The sequence below is a fragment of the Rhinolophus sinicus genome, chromosome 13 (genome assembly GCF_057876585.1).
Source record: "Rhinolophus sinicus isolate RSI-liver-muscle chromosome 13, RSI-T2T, whole genome shotgun sequence".
In the NCBI taxonomy this organism is placed as follows: Eukaryota; Metazoa; Chordata; class Mammalia; order Chiroptera; family Rhinolophidae; genus Rhinolophus; species Rhinolophus sinicus.
In genome coordinates, this window is record NC_142513.1 from 55,971,731 (window position 1) to 55,998,924 (window position 27,194).

The 27,194-nt window shown below is 50.0% G+C and overlaps 1 protein-coding gene across 2 annotated transcripts in view; it reads right to left on the minus strand.

Annotated features, from left to right (window-relative positions):
* SLCO3A1 (solute carrier organic anion transporter family member 3A1) overlaps positions 1-27,194 on the minus strand; it is a 255,342-nt gene that overhangs the window by 175,696 nt on the left and 52,452 nt on the right. For both annotated transcript variants that reach the window (XM_019726695.3, XM_019726694.3), the window contains exon 2: positions 26,517-26,982. In XM_019726695.3, the coding sequence (XP_019582254.1) occupies positions 26,517-26,982 (466 nt within the window). The remainder of the gene's footprint in view (positions 1-26,516; positions 26,983-27,194) is intronic.

Sequence of the window (27,194 nt, forward strand, 5' to 3'; positions counted from 1 at the left end):
TGACCTTCAACCTTACATACGTCCTGCATTAACTATGGATTTCCTTCGATAGGCACGTCCTATTGCTCAGACACCTTCTATTTTCAGGGCAGGAAACGTCAGCCCTCGTGTCTGTGAACACAGGGCACGGCCCATACAGGACAGCCCTGTTTTGAAAGCTCTTTGGTCTTGGGGACAAACTCATCAGCAATAACCCAAAGCCCAAGCACACACGTTCCCTAGGAAGACCTGCCTGCGTGTGGCCCTTCCCTGTGGGCGCTCACTTAGGAGACCAGGGGAGCTTGGGCGGGAAACCCCAGGTTCCCAAACGGTGACTCCCACTCTCCATCCCGGGGGGCCGAGGGCATGCTGCCATGTCTGCAAGGCCGGAGCTGACCCACCGGACGAGGCTGTGGGGCTGGCATCACCCTCTGGGCCTCTTCTTCTAAACGTGGCTACACTCGTGCTCACAGAACCCTGCAGGCGAGCAACACCTCTGGGAGCAGGACACAGGGCCACGTTTGGGTCCACTGTGCAGGGCTGGTGAGGGCTTTCACAGGAGCAGAACCAGCTTTGCAGAGGATGGCACTGATGAGCAGGATGGCACAGAAACAATGGGCAGAGAATGGCTGGAGGCCAGGGTCTCACACCCAGTTGCTGGCTCGAGCTTGTAGAAGGGTGTGGCAAGGTAAGCAAGAAATGCCGAAGCGAGTCTCTTTTATCTCCACTCCGCTGTACCTCTGCCATGGGAATTCTGCTTCTGTTCCCACGGCCTGACTGGGACCGTTGGGAGGATAAACAACCCCCACGTGGAACTGGAAAGGCCCCTGCAGGCTGGGCTGCAGCCCCTTCCTGTAACCTTCATGGGGGGCGAACGGGAGGAGCCCCCGGGACAGCACTCTGCAGTGTACAGACCGACCAGGTCCTGAATCCCCTGCCTACCAGGGCCAAGCCCGTGTACACGCAGGAAAAGCAGACCGGGTGGGAACTGGGCAAGTGGAGAAAGCAGGTCCTGCCTGAAGTGTAGCCACTTCTGGGCCAAATCCAGACTTAATGCTGAGACCTAACTTGTTTCAAAAAACACTAAAGTGGGTTAAACAAACCACAGACTTGCTGACGGCTGAAGGTGGTCTGCTGGCCGTTGTGCAGCACATAAGGGCCCAGCCCATTTCCCGCCCGTCATCACTAAGCTCCCACTGCCAGAGTCTCGAGACCCAAAGGTGTCAGACGGGTCCCAAAAGGGCCACCACAACCCCCACCCCCACCCCAGAGCAGAAAAGATAGGGAAGGGGGGTGCAGGGTGTCCAGGCAACGTGGCACCCCCCGAGCGAGAAGCGGAAAGACGCCACCTCTGCCGGTGACGTTCGGACGGCGGCCGTGTGAACCCGTCCAGGAAAGTCCAGGCTGAGCGTTCTCAGCACCTCACAGAAGGGCCTGTGCACAAGCGGCTTCCGGTTACAGAGCAGCTGCTCCTGTGTGGGTGGGTGCCACCTTCTGCCTCAGGGCGTCTGGGAAGGCCAGACTTGGACGGGGAGGGGGCTTCTCATCGGACAGGAGCTTGGACCTGGGAGGCGTGTGAGGGTCTTCTCATTAGACCTCAGTTCTTGATATTACTGGTGAATTCGTACCTTTCTTTTTCACCTCAGGCCCATTGGCAGCGCTCTTCTGAGGCCAAGGGGTAGCTGCTGCAGGCAGACTTGCTCCCGACAGGCACCTCGTGGGTGAAGGGGGAGGGACACCGAATCCTCCGTAGCCGAGATCCAAACCCTCCGGAGTTGCTGTGTCATAGCCTGGCAGGCTGCTGGCCAAGGGCTGAGCAGAGTGACAAGGCTCCAGGGTAGGACCCGTGACAGGTCATCTGCCCAGCGTGCACAAGAAGCCGCAGCCACCGAAGCCCAATGTCACCACCGCGGCTGGCACGGAGAGGAGGCCTGTCCCAAGCCAGGTGCCCGCATGCCCAGGGCCTCTCTCTGCGGTGGCAGGACTTACAGCGCCCTTCCTGATACTGCTCCATCCCGAGGGGCTGTGCTCGAACGAGACAGGCCCGGGGCCTGCGCCAGCTTCCCAGGCTCAGGAGGGGCCTTGCACAAGCCATGCAGCCATCATAACAATAACAGCGAGCGCTCCTGTGCGGTTTCCTACGTGCCCCGGGCTGCTCTAGGCCCTTTACTTATGTCAACATATATCAACAAGCCCTGAGGAGGCATTTTACAGATGAGGGGAACTGAGGCATGGGGAGGCTGTGCGACAGGCTCAAGGTCACCCTCGCCTGGAAGGGGCTGGCTCAGTCAGGATGTGCAAGTGGCAAATAGTACACTCAGAAGTTTTCCCTAAAGAGCACCTATTTACAGAGGTGATGGCAGGGCAAAGGGGCCCACCAAGGGACCCTAAGGCAGCGGGACTACCTACCAAGGGACCCTAAGGCACCCGGACTAGACAAAGGGGGACACAGCCACCAACCGTTACGTCTGAAGAGTCAAGAGGAAGGAGCTGTGTCATTGGAAGCCCGCAGGAGCGAGCCTGGGGAGAGGAAGGCAGCTATGGCAAAACCAGGGCCCAGCAGGGATGGAGGGGGCCGGGGGAACACTGCTCCCCTCTCATTCAGGGCTCTGATCTTGCTGAAGCCTCCTGGTGGGCCTCCACTTCACCACCCGGAAAATAAGGAAATTACACAGCCACTGTAGAAAACACCATGGTGGTCCCTCAAAAATTAAACACAGAATTACCGTAGGACCTAGCAATCCCATTTCGGGGTACACACCCAAAAGCAGTGAAAGCAGGGCCGCCAAGAGATATCTGCACACCCATGTTCACAGAAACGTCACTTAAAAGAGCCAAGAGATGAAAGCAACCCACGTGTCCACCGACGGACGGATGGATGGATGCACAAAACTGAGGTCTGTACATGAAGTGGAATATTATTCAGCCTTCAGAGAAGACACTTCTGACACACGGTACAATATGCATGAACCTTGAGGACATTATGCTCAGTGAAATAAGCCAGACACAAAAGCATGAAGACCACGATTCCACTTATATGAGGTCCCTCGAGTACTCAAATTTAGAGACAGGAAGTAGAACGGTGGTTATGGCCTGGGAGGGCGGGGTGGGGAGAAAGGGGAGTTGTTTTGTGGGGACACGTTTTCAGTTTTACAAGACGGAAAAGTTCTGGAGACCTATTTCACAAGAATGTGAATATACTGAACTGTACAGTGAAAAATGGGCAAGATGGGGAATTTTATGTCATGTGTATTTTACCACAATTTTTAAAAAACAAACAAAGAAAATGGGCAATTAGACTAGACCTGAGGTTTTCAGTGCGTTCTGTGGAGTCCAGGGATTGTAGGGAGAGAGGGTCCATGGAGAGGCTTTCAGGGGAGTGAGGGTGGCAATGGGGAGTTCAAAGGCTGGGCCCTGGCACCCACGCCCACTCAGGCAAAGCGGCTCTCCTGTATCTGTCTGACGGCGCGTGGGGGGTGGGGAGGATCCCCCTTAAAATTTCCAACAGGCAGAGGGTCTGTCACACCTCAGTCTGCAAACCAGTGAGCCTGGCATTTTTACACCCAACAGGCACAGGTTCACGCCGCAGCCTGCGTCTGGCTGTACCTGCACAGCTGTAGGAAAGTATAAACAATCCATTCTTCACAAAGGACAGATGTGTTTTCACATCACAACTGTGCACTAATACCTCACTGAGGATGGAGACTCCTACGTGCCTACTGTGGATCGGACATTGCCGAGTTCAGCAGTCGCTACATTTTTGAATTTTACGGATGGGTCAAATATAAAATATGGAGGGGGTAAACGGCAGAGGTCCCGTCTTTTTATTTCCACAAGTACTGCTTTGAAAGGAAAGGCTCCGGTGAACCAGTTAGGTGTATTAACACAGCCAAACAGTCAGCGGGAGCATTATCTCAGGATAAAGAACAGGACTGCAAATTGAATGAATTGATCTTATGACAAACGCTCCCATGCTCCTTGTTTTGCTCAGTTTTGTCTTGAACGGGCAAGACCCAGATCCCAGGAAGGCAGGCCCCACCCACCGGTGTTTCAGTGCCTGGGTGCAGACCCCGGTTCTCAACACAAGGAGGCCCCTCTCACACCAGCCCCTGGTCCTGGCTTTAGGGCTGCGGGCTCCCGGAAACGTCTGCATGTGCGGAGCTGCTCCAGCACGCAGGGGCTGACAGGAAAGGAGGGCGCCTGAGCAGAGAGGGGGACACACACACGGAGAGTAGCTCGATGAAGGTTAATGAGCAGAAGGTAATTTAGACTGAAAAATTAAAAGTGAGGAAAAGAATGGTTTTTTGTTCTTGTTTTTTTAAAGAGAAAGAATGAGAAACAAACATCCCAAAGTGGGAAAAAGTACATATCACCGGAGATTAGAAGCTTCACACCCTGCAGGATGAAGGAAGAGAAAAGATCATTTCCTGAGTTAAATATACCCCAGATCCTCTCATTTCCATCACCTTCCTTTTACGAAGCACAGAGAGGCTAAGCAACCTGGCCTAGGTCACCCAGCCTTAAGTCTCAGAGTGGAGATCCCGCCTTCGCCAAGGCCAGGAGAAGGAGGCCCCGCTCCCAGGGTGATCCTCCTGCCCCAGCTGCAAATCCACAAGCCCCAGACCTCAGTGCCTTGCAGGGATTCTCAGGGCCCTGGGCTCAGTCCGAGCTGGTCACTTACTCACTGTCCTAACTCTCTCTCTCTCTCTCTCTCTCTCTCTCTCTCTCTCTCTCTCTCTCAGAGCCATAGCTCAGTCCCTTCCCCGGGGAACAGTACAACCCTGTCACCAGGCCAGTGAAACCCGCCTGCTCTCTCCCTGCCCTGGAGCGGTTTCAGCCAGCATGGGGCAGCCGAGGAGGCACAGAATTAATTTTGCATTGTAGCTCCCTAACGACCTCTAATTGCATGGCTGGAGGCTTGCACATTAACGCAGGCAAAACTGGCCATAAATTTAAAAAGGCGCCTTCCTTCCCACCATCCACCTCTGCCTCCCTTTCAATAAATCACTCTCCTAACATGGCAGGTGGCAAAGCCCAAGGCCAGAGGTCAGGGGGCCGTCCCCTGACTGGACCCTCATTAACATTCAGCAGCCCCCGCCCAGGAGCTTCTCCAGGGCTTCCAGGAACGACTGGGCGCCACAAAGCAGGAAAAACAACTCAAGAGCAGTGGTCAGGATGTAGGTCATTTGCCCAGGCCTCCCACAGAAGATGAGAGTTACTCAGCACCCACGACTGGCTGGCGGAGCTGCTGCAGGAGCTGCGGGCACAGGAGCCCCCCCGGAGACGCCCAGGGAGCCCCCGAGCTGTGATGAACACCCAGAGCTGCACAGACACACACGCAGCCAGGAGGGCAGCCCTCACTGGTCTCCATCACTCTGGCAGGGCTCCAAAGAGCACGTGTCCGGGGTATCTGGATGGGGGAGGGGGTGCCGCAGCGACGCGCTTGGATCACCCTGTCACAAGTCCCTGGACCACAAAAAGTGCCCATAGTTCAAATATTGCTTGGAAGTTCACTTTTTCAATGGACTTGTTCCAGTCCACAGGGAGAGGCCGCCTGGTACCCTGGGAAGGGCCGGGGTTGAGCCTGGCTTCACCCCGCTGGGCCACTGTCCCTGAGCCTCACTCACTCCCCTCTTCTTTGAAACCTGGACGTGGGGGTGGGTCAGCATGGTGGCTGCATGGACTTGGGCTTGGTAAATGTTATTATCTACTACTATTGTGTTTTTTTTTTACTCAGACCAGGCAGGTGTCAGGCCCTCATGGAAGGTACTGGAAACAGATGAGGCTGACCTAGAGAAGAGAAGAGACTTGAACCCTCCACGCTAGGCAGGGGCTGTCACTGAGTGTGGCCACAGGAGGGACACAAGTCAAAAGGCATGGGGCAGGGGACAGGAAGAGCAGGGGAAGGCAGGCCACAAAAGGAAGGGCTTAGGCAAAGGGCATGGTGAGTATGTGTGGTGAGAGCATCCGGTGGGAAGGGGAAGAGGGAGGCAGGGGCTGGAAACATAGGCCCCGGAGTCAAACTGCTGGGTGCAAAGCCCAACTGCTACTCTTGAGCTGTGTGACCCTGGGCAAGTGACTTGGCCTCTCTGTGCAAAATGGGGAGGTGGGGGAGTTCTGCTGTGGAGCTGCAATTTCCCTCCACAATGCCAGGCAGCTTCCAGGAGGAAGGAGGGCAGGCACAGGCCCAGGTTCAGCCCAGAGGCGGGGGGAGCATCAGGGCCTAAGTTTAGAAAACCCGGGGCCTGCCCTTCCCCACCCAACGTCTCAGGACAAGGCTAAAATCTACTGGTGACCTAACAACCATGCTTTCTTTTTCCATTTACCCTCTAGTCTACAGCTCTGTGGTTCCTAAGTGGACCGGACTCCGTGCCACGTGAATGCTAAATGTAGAATGCAGAACCCTGGCGGATCTAGAGATTATTGTGCTAAGCCAAATAAGTCAGAAAAAAGTCAGGAACCATATGACTTCACTCATGTGGGATATAAAACTGAAAGCAACGAAAAAACACAAAAGACACACAAAGAAACAAAAACTCATAGACACAGACAATAGTTTAGTGGTCATCAAAGGCTAAGGGGGCAGGGGGGTGGCAGAAGAGGGTAAAGGGCGTCAAATATCTGGTGACGGAAGGAGAACTGACTCTGGGTGATGAACATACAATGTGTTATATAGATGACGTATTATAGAAATGTACACTTGAAACCTATGTAATTTTACTAACCATTGTCACCCCAATAAATTTAATTTTTAAAAAGAGCTGTCCGTTACTGAGAGGTAGGCATAGATTCTGGGTCTGGGTTCCAAACCTGACACCACCACCCAACTTCTCAGGACAAGGCTAGCTGGGTGATTGTGGGCATGTTACTTGATCTCTCTGTGCCTCAGTTTCCTAATCTATAAATGGGACAACAGTCCTACTCTTTATGGGTATCTTGAGGGTTAGATCAGTAAATATATGTAAAACACTTAGAGCTTGACACGTGAAAGGAACTGTTGTAACTGTAATAGAAACCACAACAGAAACCAATGATGACACAAACACCTAGATACCAAAAATACTTTTCTATTTAAATGTCAGTGTTGCACATGAGTTAATCCATCCAACACACAGCTGCTGGATTAATTTTCCTCAAATGCTACCTCGTCCCATCATTTTCCAAGTAAAGGGGTTACCAAATAACTACTGTGGAAAGTTGGCTGAGGGAGGAGGAGAGGAGGAAACTAACATTCTTGGGTACCTTCTGTGTTCCTGGTTCCGTTCAAGGGTTTTATAGGCAATACCTCATTTAAACGTGACAAGGAGCCCCGTAACACAGATTAGTATAAGCCCATTTTAATGACGAGCAAATTGAGGCTCAGAAAACTAAAGTGGCTTGCACAGGGCCCGTGGCAACGCTGGCATATGAACCCAATTTCTCTTTTAATAATAGTAGAAATACAAGGATGAGAGAGATAATGATGACAGTTCATTTTCACTGAGTGCTTACCCTGAGCCAAGTGAATGCGTCACATATATTATCCCATTTGTCCTCAGAACAGCCCTATGAGGTACTAATTACTACCCCATTTTACATATGTGAAAACTGAGGTTAAGTAAGTTACCCAAGGTCACATAACCTGAAAGTGGAGGAGTTGTCCTAATGAATGGTTCCCTGTTTCAAAGTAAAACTTTGCACAATCTGTTCTTCCCAGGATGCTGCCTTCCGTTCTCCCCTTGCTGCTGATTTGAGGGCCTCATTCCCGCTCTGTAAAATACAGTTTGGAACCCCCTCCTCCAGCTGTCTGCCCAGAGCGCCTATTTGCCCCATGGCAGGGAGCAGTCCCAGCTTCCAGCTCCGAGCCCCTGTGGGGACAGGAGCACTTTCCTCATGACGCGTGCTCCAGAGAAAAGGCAGAGAGACGACAGCTGAGCACAGGAGTCCTTATTAATGCCATCTCCACTGAGCCCCCAAGGGCAGAAACACATCTGAATGCAACTGGGTGGTTTCCTTTTACACCATCAGCTGGCCGGTGACATAGCTACAAAATGTAGCTCATAACTCTCCTCATGGAGACAAAACCCAAAGGAAAGGGAGACACAGGTGGCCGGCCCCCTTCAGGACAGACTCTCCTGTTTTGCAGATTCCAGAAGCTGAGACTGGACAATATGAACTACCCATACTCAGCTGATGAACGACAGGCCTTCGGTGTCCCACAGTCACAGGGACCACAGCTTAGAAACACAAATGGGGATGTAGAATGCCACTGAGGGAAACAGAAGGAAATGACAGAATTCAAGAAGGTCTTGGGGCCTCAGCAAAGGAGCAAATGCGGCCTCTGTGACCGTGGCTGGGAGGGTCTGCAGCGGCCTGTGAGGCTGAAAGGCACCGAGTGACCCTCAGCCACCTGGCAGGTGGCCTCAGCCTCCACCTGGGAGTAACGCCCCCCTCCTCAGCTCATTTGCCAGGACTTAGTGATTCCCACGGTCACTGAACTAGTCCATACAGGCCCCTATCAGCACCACATACTTTCTTCTCTATTTGTAGAAAAGAACTTCGAAAGGGGGCTGGTATCAGGAAAAAGTTTCCCAAATTAAATATCAAGTCCCTCGGGGTTCAAACCCCCCAGACCAGAGCTGTCCGCAAGAACTCTGTGATGACAAAACTGTCCTGCGATCGGTACTTCTAAACACTGTAGCTGAGAGTCACACGTGGCTCGAGTCTTGAAATTTAGCTTGTGCATCTGAACGACAATGTTTTTCATTTTCTTTGGCTTGAATGAACTGAAACCGCCAGGTGTAGCTCACCTTGGCTACTGGAGCTTAAGGCTGGAAAAGCCGTGTACTTGAGCAGACCGGGCTGGTACAGACGTCACGTCTCCTACTTCATCACTCATTGAGCACCTGCAGTCATGGCACATTGTCGTGTCACTTCCTGTAATCTCCACGTCTCTAGTAAGAGAAACGCTATCATCATTCCCATCGTGCCTGGGAGAAAACGGGGTCACAGAGCTCGTAAGGGACAAGCCGCCGGGACCCGTGCAGGCAGACAACCACTCGTCTCACCCTCAGCCTTCTTATTCTCACTATTCAGACCCGAGAAAACGTGCGTAATGAAGCCTTATATTTCCTCGTGTTCCAGAGGCAAACTGTGGTGTGGGACGTCCGGCGTGAGACAGTTTTAAGGTCCTGAAAGAGCCCGCAATGCCTGCTGAAACGAAAACGTTTCAAGAAAAGGCCCCAGCAAGAAGTGTGACGCTACAAAGAGGGTGGCTGTGTGTAAACCCCGATACCGGTTCTGTAACACGCTCTGTGCACCCTCATGTGCAACACTCCCTCCGAATTCACCAGGAAGGAAGTGATCACCCCCTCGCTGTCCCACACACCAGCAACCCCTAAAAAAAAGCCCTGCTCACGAGCGAGAAAAGACTGAGGTTTATCCCCATCTAATGTCTTAGACTTTTAATAACCAGGCTTTTTGAATTAAATAGTACCCATCCTCGGAGTGAATAGGAGTGGGCTTGATTTTAAGGTAAGGGGTAGCGGGTGGCAAGAGTGACATTTGCCCTCATGAGCCTGACCTTCCTCCCCTACCCAGGACCTGTTTTTTAATGTTCTCTCTTCCTGCCTCTGAGCGCTGGCTCCCACTTTTCCTCAAGGGATCAGAGTTACAGTAAGTCCTCACTTAATGTGGTCAATAGATTCTATGAGTTTCAGCAAAACGACGTGGCAAAACCAATTTTCCCACAGGCTCATGGATATAAGCAAGAGTTAAGGTCCTACGGAGTCTCTGAAACACTGCAACAAAATGGTGTCGGACACGATGCTGTTATCCTAACACGACGCTGTTATCCGAGGACCTGCTGGGCCATATTTGCAAAAGCTCATTATGTTGCTTTTTCCTCTCCTGACTTAAGAGACCACTTCTTGCCACCAGATGCACAGGGCTCGGAAAGAAAGAAAATGCATCCTTAATAAGGATGCTTAATATTCCTTATTTAATGTCAGAAACCCGATCAGCAAATTCACGGAGGATGCCAAGGTCCTAGAGGGGGATGCCGCCCAAGAGAGTTGCTATTCAAAGCCCAACGTGTTACTGGGAAAAGGTGATGTTATAATCACGGTCTCGGGAAGGGAGGGAATTTACAGAATTACAAACGTTGGCAAGAAAACCCGGACTTGACATTGAAAAGAAGTTCAGCCAGGGAGAAGAACAGGAAATAAAAATGAAACCCCCCAATTATGCAGGAATGGAACCGATAGATGCCTGTCAACCTCATCTCTCTGGCTGCTTTCAAAATGTCACCTGTCACAAATAAAGAACAAGCCACAGGTTCGCAATGTAGCAAGAGTTTGAAATGGATTAGGAGTAGCCTTCAAAGGCGAGCTCACTGGGTTTGTGTTTTCGTTTTTTGCTACAGTTAGAATCTGAGAACTACAAAACGTAGAGTAACTATGGCAGGCAGGGCATATTGCCAAAGTGTTTAGAAGCAGTAATTTGTCAAAGAAATGGCATACGGTACCCAACTGGGCTCTTTACTCTAAAACAAATAAGAAAAGTGCAAAGAAATGGTGGGAGCAGCCGTGCCCCATGGGTTTCTATGCTTCTGTATGTTCTGCCAGGGCTGCCAAGCATTCAGGCACTGAGTAGACATTTGTTGATACTAAGAAATTAGAATTAAGACAGGACAAGGGCACAGTGATTATGTTTTTAAAAAGTCCTTATCTCTTAGAAATAAATACTAAATATTTACAGATAAAATGATGTGTCTAAAATTTCGGAAACAGTCTGTCTGAAATAACTACGGAGAAGGGAAAACTGGGTGGAGGGCAAGACGAAACAAGAAAGGCCATTGGGTGATGGACGCTCTGAGGTTCATTCAACTCTCCTTTCTACTTTGGGATAGGTTTCCAATTTCCCACAATACACAATTATCCTACCAAAACTCAATCTGGGGCCGGACACAATCAATAGACATGTTCAATTTATCACTTACTAAGAGACAGGACTTTGGATGAGTTAATTCTGCTGAGCCTGTTTCTTTCTCTGTGAAATGGTCATGATGAAGATGAAACGAGAACACCCAAGGGCAAGGCTGAGCTCAGTGCCTGGCAAACAGTGGGCATTCCAAGGGGGCTTCCCCCCCCCACAGCTTTCCACATCATCACCGGTGCAGACAGCAAGCCGGGGGGACCTAATCTTCCACCCAGACTTTAAATTAAAAACCTGCTTAATGATCATGGCTTATTTGCTTAATAGTCTCCAGCAGGAGTGAAATGCATTCTTAAGAGAACACGCTGTTTTGTGTGACTGAATAGCAATCTCTGTTTTCCCCCTTCACAGACACACACACACACACACACACACACACACACACACACACGCAGAGCTAGTGGCCCCTCTCGGGAGGGCCCTCTGTGAGTGACAGGAAGTGAGCACCGTCTCCCCAGCTGCAAACACTCCCAAGTTCTGAAAACGCATCTCCCAGACGTCCAGATAGCCAGTTCGGAGACAGCACTTTCCATTCTGCGCCTCAGCTTGGGTGAGAGGATCCGTCATGTTAGTTCCTTGCCTGGATAATGCATCCCATCAGGGAACAGCATGTGACACCTTTGAAAAACGGAGTTTACACAAGTCCTTGCTTTGGGAGCACACAGAATGGTGTTTTGCTTTTTCCCCCCCTCACAGCAGCTATGGTTTGGAAGACGGCAAGTCTCTTTGGAGGGTATTGAGTAATTACTCACACGTGTAAAATATTCCTCAGCACATTTGGTCAATACTTTCCAACTCCGCATCTACAAATAGATGTGTAGGTTCCTTTTAGCCTGGCGTTTCATTCTGTCTGCCCTATGTTTCAAGCTTTTGCTTTTTATGACAGTCACTGATAGTTTTCTGGGAAGCAGAGGAACACATCACTTGGAGAAAGGACCCCCTGGGCTCAAGTTCCCACTCCCCTCCCCCGGCTGTCCGTTACTGGGCGGGTTATTCCATCTCTCTGGGTCCTGGTTTCCTTCCATAAAATGCAGACAATTAAACCTAACTCAAAGGACTGTTTTGAGAATCACACCAGAGACTATGTGTAGAGACCAGCGCCCAGTCTCTAGCACGTATGCAGTGCTTCATAAATGTCTGTTGATATTATTACTGTGACGGCCACGTCTTCTCAGCACCTTGCATGGTGACGGACACGTGGTAAGCTTCTCAATGAACGTTTGTTAAATCAATGAGTGGATGAATGAAACGTAGACAATTAAATTTAACACATCTCTGCTTGTTAAAAACGAGTGAAGGTATTTTACGTCTCTCAAAAATACGGTGCTATTATCTGAAACATATGCATTATAATATTATGCAATTATAATTAAAGTTACTGTTCACTGGGCATGTAATAAAATTCAATCAAATTCCAGGCAGATGCCTCGGAACTTTTCTAACAAAAATTCCAGGACAATGTATGTCTCTCCAGGTTCTTTGCAGCAGTAGCCATGTGGAGGGCAATTTGGAGACAGGCCAGATGGGGCACAAGGACACTCAGCAATGGTGGATGAAATCATCTAGGTGAGAGATGCAGAGAGCCTGCCCTGGGGCAGTGAGGGGGGTAGAGAGGGCCCCAGAAGTCAGGCACAGGGACCCTCAGGAGCCATAATCCATAAGAGGCAGTGGCTTTTCAATGCAGGACGTGGGAGGAAAAAAACAAGGTGAGTCAATGACAAAGCAACACTGCGATGAAATTAAGAAGTTGAATTTTGGACTTACTGAGCTTACCGCCCCTCATGGCCACCAAGTAGAGATGTCTTTGAACAAGCCAGAAATACACTGCACACAGCTCTTCAGAGCAGCCTCCTGCACAATAGCCAAGAGGTGGAAGCCACCCAAATGTCCATCAATGAATGAACGTGGTCTATCCATACAAAGGGATATTATTCAGCTTTTAAAAAGGAAGGAAATTCTGGCACATGCTATAATACAGATGAACCTTGAGGACATTTTGCTAAGTGACATGAGCCAGACACAAAAAGACTCATACTATATGATTCCACTTTTATGAGGTAACTAGAGTCATAAAATGCACGAAGACAGAAAGCACAGTGGTGATTGCCAGGGGCTGGGAGTTGTTGAATGGGTCCCGAGTTTCGGTTTTGCAAGACGAAAGAGTTCTGTTGCGTAACATGTGAATATACTTAAAACACTACTGAACTGTACACTTTAAAAACGGTTAAGATGGTGAATCTTAGGTTACGATGTGTTTTCTACGATTAATTTTTTAAATTTAAATAAAACCCTGGAAATACGAAGCTGGAGTCATGAGCCAGAGGAGCTCTCAGTTCCCCCAACTTCGCACCAATATTTTTGGACCGAACACTTGGCCACTCGTACCCACTTTCTGCCCTCCGAACCCTCAATCCATTCCCCCAGGCAGACAAGTAGAGATGGTCATTTGTTTACAGGCCCCACAGGCTCTCAAGAAAGTGTGACGTAAAGACCTACGCGGGGGAGCGTGTTCAGCTGCCTGGACCTCTGACCTCCACAATGGCTCAAGGGGGCGGCTGCCACCCTCTGATCCCATGTCAGCATCTCCTTCTGCTAAGACAGTTCATTTCCAAGGACGCCCTATTTTGAGGGTCTTCAGAGCACGCCAGGACTGAGCCCCTGGGGAGGCCCATTATTTGGGGAGGCCTTGGGAATATTACTTTAACTCGTTGATCTCTATTGGTTCTTTCCGTTTTCCTCCTCGTGTGCTCATCGTGCAATCTTTCTCCCCTCCCTTCTTACCCTCGCGTCCCACCTGTCGTCTCCTAGGTTATCGACTCCAGACTCGCACTGGAAAGCAAGTCGGCTAAGCCGAGCCTGGGAGCGGAAAAACCCAACTCCAAATGGCCCAACAGCAACGGGTGTGCACCAGGTCAACGCGGCAGGGCCTGCAATGCTGTCTGGTGAGTGCGTTTCTCTCGCTTTACTACAGGGAGATTGTGAAAACAACTCATGTAGTTTTCTGTGGGAGCAAAACTTTATCTGATGAGAGGTTTAAACATTCCCACGGAGAAGCCAGGGCCTGAGCGTCCTATACTCAGAGCTGTCCTGGCCTAGAAATGTGTCACCATCTCATCTCAGGCTTTAGTACAGCTCCAGGCACTCCTGGGGGGGGGGGGAGGGACAGAGGGAGGGGAAGAGGACAGGAAGAGGGAGAGGGAGAGGGAGAGGGAGAGGGGAAAATAATTAGGTAGCTGGTTAAGTCACTTTGAATACTTAGCAAGGCACCCTTGGGGTCCTATATTATCCTGGTGGGGACATAACAGTTGTGGGGGCAGAGCCCCAGAAAGTAGTTTCCAGGCTCTCGGCCTCACATAGACAGGTGCTGGCTCAGGTAGTAAATGGCCAACTGTGATTGCATTGCCATCAGCTGTGGCTAGTTGGCCGTCAGCTGTAACCAGTGAGCCATTGGCCACAATATAACTGCTGTGGCTACGCTAGCAGGGAGGAAGAGAGAGAAAGAATGGGGGCTAGCAAGAAGATGGTGGCTGGGCTGGCAAGTGTGGATGACGGTTTGCGGACAGTGTGGATCCAGCCTCCAGTGAGAGTATAGTGCCGCCAGAGAGAATATAGTGGTATGACTCCCCTACCTATGGCTCCGTGGGTGTTCCTTTTTGGCCTCACCATATCCTGCGTTCTTGTATGGGGAGCGGGAGCAGAGACCCCGCCGGCCTCCCTGCATGACAACAGTGTTTACAGATGGGGGAAAGGGGAGCATAATATGGAAAAGACATGAAATACGGTCTTTGGGATGATGGCACCCAGGACTGTAATCCAGGCCTTGCCACGAACTAGCTGAGTGACGCAGCGCTTAACCTCCATCAGCCTCAGTTTCTTTACCATAACAACCTCTGCTCCCTGGGCTGCAGGTGGAAGGAGCGAAAGGCCACGTGCAAACCGCCAGTCCTCTGTCACACAGCTGTGACCCCATCCACACAGCTCGTGTACTCAGTGTCACTGTGGTCACTATTCAAACCCACATATGCGTAACACACTTGTCTAAACACGCAGACAGCTGCTGCCTTTTCTTTGTGACAGCAATGGATCCTAAAACTGAACTCTTGCTCACAGCCAGTAACGAGAGCAATACAAAGTAATACAAAAGCACCAAGGTGGGAGGCGTTTGCTCTGTATCCAGCCTGATGGCCTTTAAATTTGTCGTTAGCTCCTGAGGTACAGGTATTAATGTGACCGTAAGCCAATCCAGGGATCCGGCTGGACCAGCACCAGGTCCTCTCCCCTGAGACACAAATGTGCCTACAGATCTGAGGCTGGAGTCGGTGAAATGATTTCAATCTAATAATAGACACCACTGGGTTTTAACAGGTTCCTTCCAAGTGTCCACACACCCTTCGAGAACCTATCAAAACCTTGCTGTGTTAATGAGGACTCTTGCGGGGGAACCCAAATTCCCTTTGTAAAGTCCATTAACAACCCACAAGGCAGGTGGGCAAACGTGACTGTTCTTAGTTATAAGGCCTGGCCCAGAAAGGGCGGGATGTGCTTACGACATTAGAGAGAGAGGGAGAAAAGCACGTCTCCTTGGAGAGAAAGTAGGATGCACTAACCCCCCCCACCACCACCACCACCACTGCACTTCCCAGGACGTGAGGGTAGGTAATTGGCAAATATAGGAAGGAAGTTTCTCAAAGGAACCAACTATCCCCAAAAGCTTTGGGACCAGAAGCTTTTTGCCATAAACAGTTTGCCAAATTCATTCACATCCCCAGATGATTTGGGAGACTCTGCACTACTTCCTGTCTGCTTGTGTGCAATTGCCCTAACAGCACTTTTCTCAGTAAGAACACATGGAAAGTTTTGACTTTGAGAGTTCAGATTCTATTAATGATCCAAGCGCATTTTTAAAATGGTTTTTGCCTTCAGAGCCAAAGCAAAAAGTTTTGATTTTCCTATCTGTGCATCACTTCAAGCCAGCACAGAAAATGTGCTGAATATTACCCCAAACACCTAGTTAGGCAAAGGGAGGCAAGGGATGGAAAATTTCAGCCCCAAAGGAATTTTTTTTTTGGGGGGGGGGGGTGTTGCGGGGGCGGGTGGTGGCGGCAGCAGGGGAGGAGGAGGGCTGAGAGGGCGACTCCAACGCCGGAAAGGCATTCTGACTCTTCACCCAGAGAGGCCTAAGTGATGCCCAAATGCTTCCTGTTGCAAGTACAGCAGCTCCCCAGGGAGCCAATCAACTAGAGAGCTGAGCAGGGCCATCTGTCACTCCGTACAGCTTATCACCTCAAGTGTCTTCCTTACCTCACCCGAGATGACTGCTGTCACGGTCTGCCCAGCAGAAGGGTTTTATACAGTTTTAACCTGGGTTGTGGTCATGAACCTCTTGGAGAATCCAGGGAAAGCTTCCCCACAAGAGCACATCTCCATGTAAGTTTAGAAGGTTGTGGCTCTCCCCTACATCACCTGCAAGAACCTTTAGCTTCAAGTAGCTCAGTTACGGAGCCCTCGATTTCTCCAGGCGTTAAGGCACGTTCCTGAATCCCAGCTCTAAACACTACACTGAAGTTTTTTATGAATATCCATTAGCCACCTCATGCTTTAGTACCTAGATTTTGTCTGCACGTGGACACACACACACACACACACACACACACACACACACGGCTTGGCAGGAATGCAACAGCAAAGCCAAGTTGAGAATAGAAGGTGTTCATTTAGTGTATCGCCTCCTGACAATATGAAGTCATTAGAGGGAGTGAAATAAGGTAGCTTTGGTGACTGCAGTCCCGCGAAGGAGCCAGGGTTGGTTATGTTTTTTCCATTCAGTAAAGAGCACCACTGAATAAGCTGAGCGCGCCACACTCTCCTGCCCACATAAGCCATTTGCTATTTAAACACCTACTGTTCCTGCACAAAGCCTGCCCACAGGTGATTTTTAAACACTTTCTCGCTTGTTTGGGGTGGCCAGGGAGGAAGGGGAGGGGGCCTTACTTTTGGCCTCTGGGTCCTGTATTACAAGTGAAGTGTCCATGAAACAGTGAAATGAAGCACTAAACCAGAACTTTCACCCTAGTGCTTCTTCTTGTGTGTAGAGGGTCAGGAGTCTCCCTTCAGTTCTTCAGAGTATCTTGAGTGAATCTCTTGATGTTGTGAAAGAGCGAGCACTGTGATCAGAGGACAACTGCCTTCTACGTGTTTCCTTGGACAGAAACACTCTTCCCCGTGGAAGGTGCTAGATCAAACCTCAAGAGGAAAGCAATGCAGTCCAATACTTACACAACCTAACAGGGCAGTCGAGCCTCATCAGGCAAGATCCTAATGGCTGCAAACGTTGGAAACAATCATTAAAAGTACAAGTAACTGGGATTCTAAGGGCCAGTGCTAGCTTCAGGCATCGCTGGATCCAGGGAGCCCTCTCTCTCTCCTGGTCCATTTTCCTTTGTGCTGTCTTCATTCCTAGGTCACGTTCTCTGCATGTGCCTGCAAAGATGGACAGTGGACTCTCTGGGCATTCAGAGTTCATACAGCTAGCAGTCCAAGAAGAGAAAGTAACCTCTGTCATTTTCTCTCTCTCTCTCTCTCTCTCTCTCTGTTTTTCAAACCTCACAGCGGACTCTGATGGTCTCAGTCCTTGGGCCAATAGTGACAGACCAGAGCCCTCTGTGTGGTGGATGGCCAAGCCTGGATCACACGGTCATTTCTGCGGCCTGCGAGAACCACCTGGCATGGGAAGAGGTAGTTTCCCAGTGAAAAGACAACGTGCTGGACAGACAAACGCAAACGTCCACAACTATTCCATGAGGCCCTGTGATGCTGAAGAATCCTGCAGCAACGAAGAACTCACTTCCCCTGAACAGGGCCACTGACCTCTAGTCCCTGTGTTAACAATAGCCAGTCACAATCCTCTACGGAAACCAAACCCTTCATGCCATCTGCTCTCACAGAATGCCTCTAGTAGGTGAAATGGGGGGGGAACGAAGCCAAGATTATTCCCTCTCAGAAAGGAGAAGTAAATAGTCTACAAATAAACTAAAGGAAAAAACATGCATGTTACTTGGGAAAATATCTCAGAATCTTTTTTTTTTTTTTTAATTTTAAGAACAAGACCTGTGTTAGAGTTGAACAGAAAAATACAGTGGGTCTGGTCTGCTTTTACGAGCAGGTACAGTAAGAGGTGGGAGGTAAGTAATAATGAACGGTCATCGTTAAGAGTCCAACGGAGGAAAAACTCCCTTGCGTGGGTCTTCACCTTTCCCACGAATCCACTGGGGTCGGCCTGGGCCTCCCCGGCCTTACACGCTGTCTCTCAAACACTTCGATCCTGGGTTCTAAAGTCTCTGATCAAAGATGCTCTCAAAAAGCAATGCACGCGGCAGGCCCCAGCCAGCCCCCCAGGGTTTGGTTTCTGCATTGCTAACGCCCCCTCAGGGAACTGGGAGTCGCATGGTTTCCTTCATCTGGCCATGCTTAGCTTGGAAAAATGGCTTAGTTTCCTTCCCATCCTGCAATTCCCATTCTTATGAGACAGGAAGCAAAGCCTCAACCAAAACAGCACCCAGAGAGGCCTGCTCAGAGGGTGGCTTTCGCTCATTTCTGCCTCCAGGTCCTGTGTGCATGCACGAGCGCCCCCCACCCCCTCGTGCCCCCACCTGACGCCTGGATCATTTGGAACCATAGGAAACAACTCTATTTATTCTGGCGGTGGCATTCACGAGGTCCAACTGCTTTCCTTTCCTCCTTTCATCTTTATCGGCTATTCATAAGGTGAACGTGACCTGAAATTGATGGTCTAGAGCACAGAGCCCCAAGTGGCAAGCCACCACCGTGTTCGAGCTGGCTGACGTGCCCCTAAGCCACAGGGGTTTGGAGACGATGTCAACAAGCTGGCAATTCAGTCCACTTGAAAAATACGGATTTCCAGTCTCTCTTAAAAAAAAAAAATCAGAGCTGGCAAGATGGACTTTGCATTCCCGTGGAGCACCCAAAGGCCAGCACAAGGCAAGGACCGGGGCTCCCCAGACACGCCCCCCACCCCCGTCTCATTTGCTAGCGGGGCCCGTGCAGCACTCAGGGTCCCCAGCTCCGAGCAGCGGGTGTGGGCCGGGCTGCAAAACAAGGCCCAGGCCCAGAGTCTCTCTTGCCGACACCCTCGGGCCTCACTCCTTTATCTTCCGGAGGAAGTCACAGTAAGGCCGACGGCTGGTTTCCAGCTCACACGGAATCTACTGGACCTAACTGGAGCTTTTAAAAATTTCAACAAATATTCAAAGAGCAACTTCCAGCATTTCTAGGTTGACAACGTTTTACGCCTTTATCTGCCATAACGTTTATTGTTTATGATATATAAAAAAGCTTGTAGGTCAATTGACAAAAAGCAGGTTTTAACTAAGTAAAAATAGATACAAAGAAAAAAGGCAAATGAAATATACCTAAATAGTGACAGTCATAGTCTATAGGCACCTGGATGATAAATTATTTATTAATTAATGTTTGTTTTTCCCAAGTTTACTAAAATGAGAACACAGTCTTTTAAAAAACGGCAACAATATTCAGAAGCAGAAGAAGAAGCAATGTGTTAGAACCCAGAAAGCCAACCAATACATCATGTTGGGGCAACGGCCAGCCTCTGGGGTGCCTCCAGATATAATATAAAGCAGAGAGCCTGCTGCCTGGGGCAACGCTAGCACTTTAAGTATTTTGAGATGAGCCACAGGAAGGGGTCTGCAGGAAAAGAAGAGCCCCGCTGATTTAATTCAGGACTGAAGAGGTTGCTATTCTCAGCTCCACTAGATGGATTGTCTCCCAGGCTGAAAATCTCGATCTAACTGCTCTTGTCCGCCTGCGTGGTTACATAAGTCAAACACTTACTCCTGCCTCAGTTTCTACACCTGGAAGTGGAGGTGCTATGACCATCAAGATGAACAGAACAGTGTTTATTGGTCTCCACTGTGGACATGATGCTTGATGCAAATGACACCTAGGCAAAGCCTGGCAAGGTAGGTCCCAGCCTTGTTTTCCTGAATAAGGACACAGGCTCAGGTCAACTGGAAACGTGTCCAAATTCTCAGTGGTAGGTCTGTGGCAGAGCCATAAATTGAATCACAAGGCTGTCAAGACTCCAGAGCCCAGGCAGTGAGCACAGCAGCGAGTCCATGAACGATGGGGCATGAATTATGAGCCCTGAAAATGAATGAGAAACACCAGCCTGGGCAACGTGGAAACGTCAGATAAGAGCCACGCGCAAGTTTCCCAGCACACTGCTAAAACATCCAGAAAACAGCATGTGACCAGCCGTGGGGGGAGATGAAGTGGAACATAGCCAAACAAATTGACCAGTTTTACAGTGTCATTTATCGTAGAAAAAGAAATTAATGAGGGAAACTTCAATATCTACGAAGTACAATGAGCTATGTCTGCGCCCACAAGGGACAGCTTTTTAATTATTTTTTCGGATGAACTGCAATCACAGCGTATTTGATCCATACCCGACCCACGCTCTTTGGAGAGTTAAAACACATTTTACCCAATGTCAAGTTAAAATAAAAACTCATCAGAAGCAAAATAACTCCAGGCTCCCACGGCTCTGAAGGCAAATTGGGTTCTCTCTGGTTGCTGGCGGGTATTATAGTGACCTTTGTAATAAACAAACACTTGGCATATGAAATTGGAGAATAATTTCTCTTTGCATCATTAACCGGAACACAGAGGCTTCCACTGGGTTTCAATGTAAGTGCTAAACCATGACAACATGACACTTCCGTGTCTAACACACGTGCCCCCCGACTTGGAGTGATTGCTGTGTATCGGGGCACCCTGCAAGGGCCCCATTCTTCCTAGGAATACAGAAGGTCCCTGCAGAAAACCTCTTCCAGGAACCGCTTTCCTCTAACCAGCTCCCATTCTACCCATAGCTGTCTCTGTCTCTAAATCGTCCTGTGTGTGTATATGTGTGTGGGTGTAAGCGTGCGCACATGTGCCAGTGTTAGCACGTGTGTATGTTTGCACTCATAGGACTCAAAATGATCTGGTTTCATCTTGACCCCATTCTGCGTTTTTAAAATATCATCCACACGTCATGCAAGTGCACGGAACTATACACACACAGAGAGAGACACACAGTTGAATGCCAATGAAACTGGTGAAATCTATTGACTAAACTGCACAGATTAACATTGGGGCCGTTTCCGAGTCTGGGTGTGGTGCTAGACCAACGCAAGATGTCACCACCTAGGGCACGGGATGAAGGTACCGGGGGCTTCCCTATATTTTCCAACAACGTGTGATCCTATCATTATTTCAAAATAAAAAGTTAACAAAAAACAAAAACAAAGTAACTACATCCTCAATAATCCCTTGGGCACCTTGAAAACCCAACCGACACACCAACATGACAATGCAGCACCTTATAGAAAAGTTAGGACAAAAAAGTACGGCAGGAATCTTGGCTCGGTTTGGTCCCGGTCCCCTCAGCACCGGTTAGAGGGGCTGAATTGTGTCCCCAGCAAATTCACAAGAGGCGTTTAGGAGACGAAGGAGCACGAGGGACGTGCACACAGAGGGACGATCCCGTGAAGGCACGAGGAGGCGAAGGCCCCTCTGTAACCACGGAGACAGACTTCAGAGGAAACCACGTCACTCACACCTTGATCTTGGACTCCCTGACTCCAGACCTGTGAGAAAATGCATCTCTGTTGTTTCAGCCGCCCGGTCCGTGGTGTTATGTTATGGCACCCGAGACACTAATACAGTACCCGTATCCTGCATGCCCCTCATCTGTTTTCGTCCCAGTAACAAGCTCCTCAGCCCTGGGCACCCTCTTTAAGAGAGAAATGGCACCTGAAGTGAGGCGGGAAACCGCATCTGTAAGGGACACGGGTCCCAGCCCAGAAGAGCTAAGTTTTAGCCTCCTTCTCTCTACCCACGTGAGGCTGGTGTCCAGGTATGTGCATTATCAAAACAGGGAAAAGGGATCACAGTTTCTCAGGGCAGGCCCTGAAGGCAGAACCAGAACCAGAACCAACGTGTGGAGAGCTGTAAGGAGACAGATTTCTAACACAACGTAAGGACAATTTCCTACTGGCTATCGTTGATCAAAAATGGGATGACCAGCCATGCAGTGTCCACTGCTCAGGAGAGAGGTGAGAAGAACAAGAAACACACCAGCTGCCCCTGCTCAGAAGTCTCAGCTCTGATCTGCACCCAGCTCTACTCAAAGCACGAGGAAACAGGGCACACCCTCTTTCCAGAAGTCTGCACTGTTGGCTGGCACCACCCTCCCCTCTCCTTCCTACTCCCATCTCTCTGTTCCGGCTTTGACACCCACTCTCCATCCCAATAGCACCTCTCCCCTCAGATTTGAGACACACTGCCCTCTTCCCACCTTCCTGGCTCCTACGATTTTTATTTCCTGGTTTCAGATTGTCTGTGGCATGTCTAACTGGCGTCTGACCCCCTGGACCATCCACCAGCCTCTTCGCCCCCACCCCAGCCTGGTGAAAGATCCCCGACGCACCTGGAAAATTCATCACTGTCAGACCCAGAGCCCAGCCACCCAGCTAAGTTATCTTAGGCAAGTGACTTACCCTCTCAGAATCAGTTTACCTGTCTGCCTCATTTATAACAGCAAAAAATTTAAAAATTCATGTCCAACATAGAGGGCATTAAATATTAAGGTATATGCCCATGAGGGAATATTATGTATGCAGTCAGAACGTCACAGGCTATTTAGTGACAGAGAAATGCTCATGAAATATTAAGAGAGAAATGAAATCGCAAAGCACTGTTTATTATAAACACGTTTGTTTTGTAGAAAAGAATACCAGTGCAGAAAGACTATATAATCGTAAAGCTATGAGTAATTATTTTCTAATTATTCCTTTTTTTATATACTTCCCAAGCTGTCAACAGTGAACACATTAATACTTTTTAACTATAAATAAAGTGATCTTAAAAATATTTACCACTCTCGTTCTGGCTTTTTCCTCCTCAAAGGAAAAAAACAAGGCAACAACCAATTGGCCTAGCAACCTAATGAAAAGAACGCAGGGAGCCCATGATAACAGTCTACTTATCCTGGCCCTCAATACCACTTGCCATGTGTTGAACTTGGAGAAACGGGACAGCTTAAAAAACTGGGCAAAGGGAAGGTTACCACGTGGGCTAATGGCACGAGTGGACTCTCAATTCTTAGACCCCATTGAATGGCTTCCACTGCTACCCTGTCTGATCCGTCCTCTAGGAAGAAAGTGAGTGCCACGTGCCACCCATGGGTCATTATCTAGCCACGCAGCGCGGCTTGGTTCTACATTGTGCCGGAGTGAAAAGCTTGCCAGCAGAGCTGCGTCCCCATTCATCAGGTTTTGTCCCCCAGTAATGAGCTCCCTTGGCTCCCTCCCCACGCTGGAAAGGAGCAGCCACAGAACGGTGCCAGCCAGAGAAGCCCCTTGTGAATGGCCCATCTAGGACTCTAGGAGTTTGGCAGTGGCCCCGGCCACAAGAGGCCAAAGCAGAAAGTCATTTCAGTGGAAAACTATCAGCTTGACTCAAGATGGAATGTGTCACTTCCCCCTGGCGGTAGTGGGGTCGGTGGCATGGCCGCAGATGTGCAGAGGGCACCCATGTGGTGACCCACGATGCAGGCAGCCCACCGTGGGAAGGCTTGTCACCAGTGACCTGGGGCCTGAACCCTGTGTCGTTAGCACCCCTTTCCCTGCTGACACCCACAGGAAAGGGTCAGCTGCGACTGCCTGGGTTTTACATATGCAGTATTTCTGATCTCCAATCCACACTCACGTTTCAGGCACCTGACCAGACAGCTGGTCGTCAGCCGCTCTCTCTTAACCAGCTTGGCAGGAGCTGGGCCCAGAAGGCATACGCGCTATTCCACCCCAGTGGGCACACGTATACTCACCACCCCAGTGCCCATCCCTTTAGACGTCCCTCCTCTCGCAGGGACTTATGAGGCCGTGATTCATATCAATTCCGTTCAGTGGGCTCCCCTAAATGCTTCCCAAAGCAAATGTAAGTGGCTTTAGGAACCAGCTCCCTATTAGAGGAGATAAACGCTAAAATATTCCCATTATCACTAACATGTTTTTACAACCTGCACAATAAATGCACGGACCAGTTATTTTCTGCCTTCTTAAATTGCTCCTGGAGAAGTCAAACCGTGCATGGAATACGAGGCCACCTATTGAGGCCGATCTGTGCAGAGGCTTGCTCTCTGCAGCTGCCACGAAACCCATTCGGAGACACGCAGCGTCCCCCTCCGTGGCCCTGTGCTGTCAGGGTTTGGAATGTGGCCTGATGGACCAGAGCCACCAAGATACCCATGCACCACACAAACAGTAGACGCCCCAACTCTGAACGCTTAACTATCTACCATGAGGGAAAGGGTGCCCACAGAGGAACGTGGCTGAAACGCTCTTCCCACCACAGACTCGCTGCAAATCCCACAAAGGCTCAGAGCTGGAGAAGGCCCCTTGTCAGCTCTACTGCACATGCTTCCGCCTCCCGCCTCTGAAACCCACATACCTCCTTATCGTAAAGCTTTGCACACACAAACCAGGCCCCGTCCAGTGCAGGCAAGTAGCCGAACTTGTCAGGGAAGACTCGGAAGACGGTTGTGAGCCCGCGGCTCCAGCGAGGACATGCCGAGCAGAGGTGATTTACCACTGGTACGACTTGAGCAGGAATTCTAGGGAGACGTTTTTCTACTTGATTCTATCATCCCAGACAAGAACTCAGCTTCTCCACCGCCTGCTTCCTTCTCTGTGCTCTGTCTTCTACACTTGCTGTTATCACTGCCAGAAAACCCCTCTCCCAGGGGCCTAGGGGGACACCCATCAAGCCAGAGACCAATCATCTGGCCGGACCTCCAGAGACAATTGTGGCTCCACGCTGGGTCCCGTCCCGTGTCCTCGTCTGCAACAGTTTCACCTGCAGTAGCTTTCATTCACGCTTTAAAAGTAGCAAAACACAAATGGTTTCCTTCGTCCCCTCTTCCCACGGCGCCCACCTTCAGACACAGTTGTGGAAGCCCCTAACCTCATGGGGAGAGGGACTGGCCATCTCCGGCCTGAGCAGTCTTCTCTTCTACTGTGTTTCCCTGAAAATAAGACCTAGTCAGACCATCAGCTCTAATGCATCTTTTGGAGCAAAAATTAGTAAAAGATCCTGTATTATATTACATTACATTACATGATAAGACCTGTTCTTATATTATATTAAAATAAGACCGTGTCTTATATTAATATTTGCTCCAGAGGACGCATTAGAGCTGATGGTTCAGCTAGGTCTTATTTTCGGGGAAACACGGTACTTTGTGTCCCGTGCTTAGGGCCTGAGCCGGCTCACAGGTGCTGCCTTTCTCACCTGGAGCCTGTTCACAGAGGGCTGAAACATACATCTGCAACCAAGTTTCCAACAACAGCCTCTGCTCCCACAGAAAGGCACAGGGACATCAGCATTCAGGTGAGGAGCTGTTTCAAGCCCTACTGTCTCAGAAAGCTTGGGCAGTGGATGCTGGAAGCTTGGCAGATAGGAGCTCTATGTCAAATTTTGTCAAATTCTATTATAACCCAAACCTCCATGTTATAATAGACTTTATATCTCAAGGCACACTGCTTTTGGGGAAGCACAAAGCTTCCACAGGTAATGTTTTCAAAGCTAAGTGCTGGTAATTGGGGAAATAAATGTCATACAATCCAACAGCTTGTGGGAGGCAAAATTACACTTGGTAACCAAAGAATGGAGAAGTTCAGCAAGCCATTAATGACCATGCAAGTGACCCAAAGCAGTGGCTAAGGACCAAGGACCCTGTTGGCTGTAAAAACAAATCACCACTCAAATATTTCTTACCCCCACATCAGCAAATAGGCGTCCATCCTTCCAGGATAAAACATCAGAAACTCTTACAGCACAAAATGATTTTTAAAAACTCACATGTACCTTATTTTTTCTGAAATATCCAGTTCCAGCACATACCCTCATTAACGAAAAAAATTACTCAAAGTCACCAACTTTGAATGATACCAAAGGCCGGGGACGCAATCATCTCTCCCTCTGAGTTTCATTGGGCAATGACCAGATCGCCTTATTAAAAATGGGGGTCTCCAATGTGTAAACCCGATGTACCTTGGTGGCTCAAGTCAGAGTGCCCGAAGTCCACACACCCACACCCACACCCACACCCACACCCACACCCCCCCACACACACAGGCAGATCAATAAACACAAAACTCCTCCTGACCTGTCTTCCTACTCAAGGTCCGTTATCATGCTCTAGCACAGCAGAGCTCCCACTCTGCACAGCAGAATCATGTGGGGAACTTTTAAAAAACGCTCTGCCCCGAGGCTGCACCCCAAACCAAGGACACCAGGTTTTCTGGGGATGCAACTCAGACATCGGCACTTGTCACATTCCCTGACTTTTGGAAGCCAAGTCTGAAAAACATTGCTCTGGAGAAATACGAAGCTCACAGGCCCACCTTTCCTTCCTTTGTCCACACGCCCAGATTACTAACTAACAGAGACGCCCACACCCGGCTCCGGGGCGCTCCTACCTATGTAGAGGGAGGAATCCTTCCTGCGCACGTGGTCGTCGATGTAGGAGACACCCAGGGGCTGCACGGGGGTAGCACCAATGCCCAGGAGCACCTGGGCCCCAATCAGCAGCAGGTACATCATGTTGGTGGTGGTCCGGCTGCGGCAGATGAGGTCGGGGTCCGGCCCCTGGTCGCCGCGCGAGCCGTTGGCGGCGCACACATCTCGGCCCTCGGCGCCCCAGCGGATCTCGCCGGCCTCGTACTTGTACTGGTGCGTCAGGAACTCCGGCAGCGCGGACAGCAGCGCGCCCAGCGCCATGACGATGCCCCCGCAGCCGATGAGCCGAGGCCGGTGCCCGCGCGCCCCAAAGTAGCTCACAAAGAGGATGAGCGCCAGGTTCCCGATCTCGAAGCTGCTGGCGATGACGCCCACGTCGGCGCTCTGCAGGTTGAACCTCCGCTCCAAGGTGGTCAGCACGCTCACCTGCGGGTGCAAAACGCAATCTCAGTGCCAAGCCCGGACTCCACGGGGGACCCTCCTCTGGCCTCGTGGTATGCCTGCCCCTCTCAAGCCCTCCCACCTGGAGGTTTGCACCAGATGCCAAAAGGCACCTGTGCAAAGTGAATTAAACCTGAGGAGTCCAAGAACTGTCTACTTAGTATGATTACCCTAATTACACAATGAAAGAATTCGCT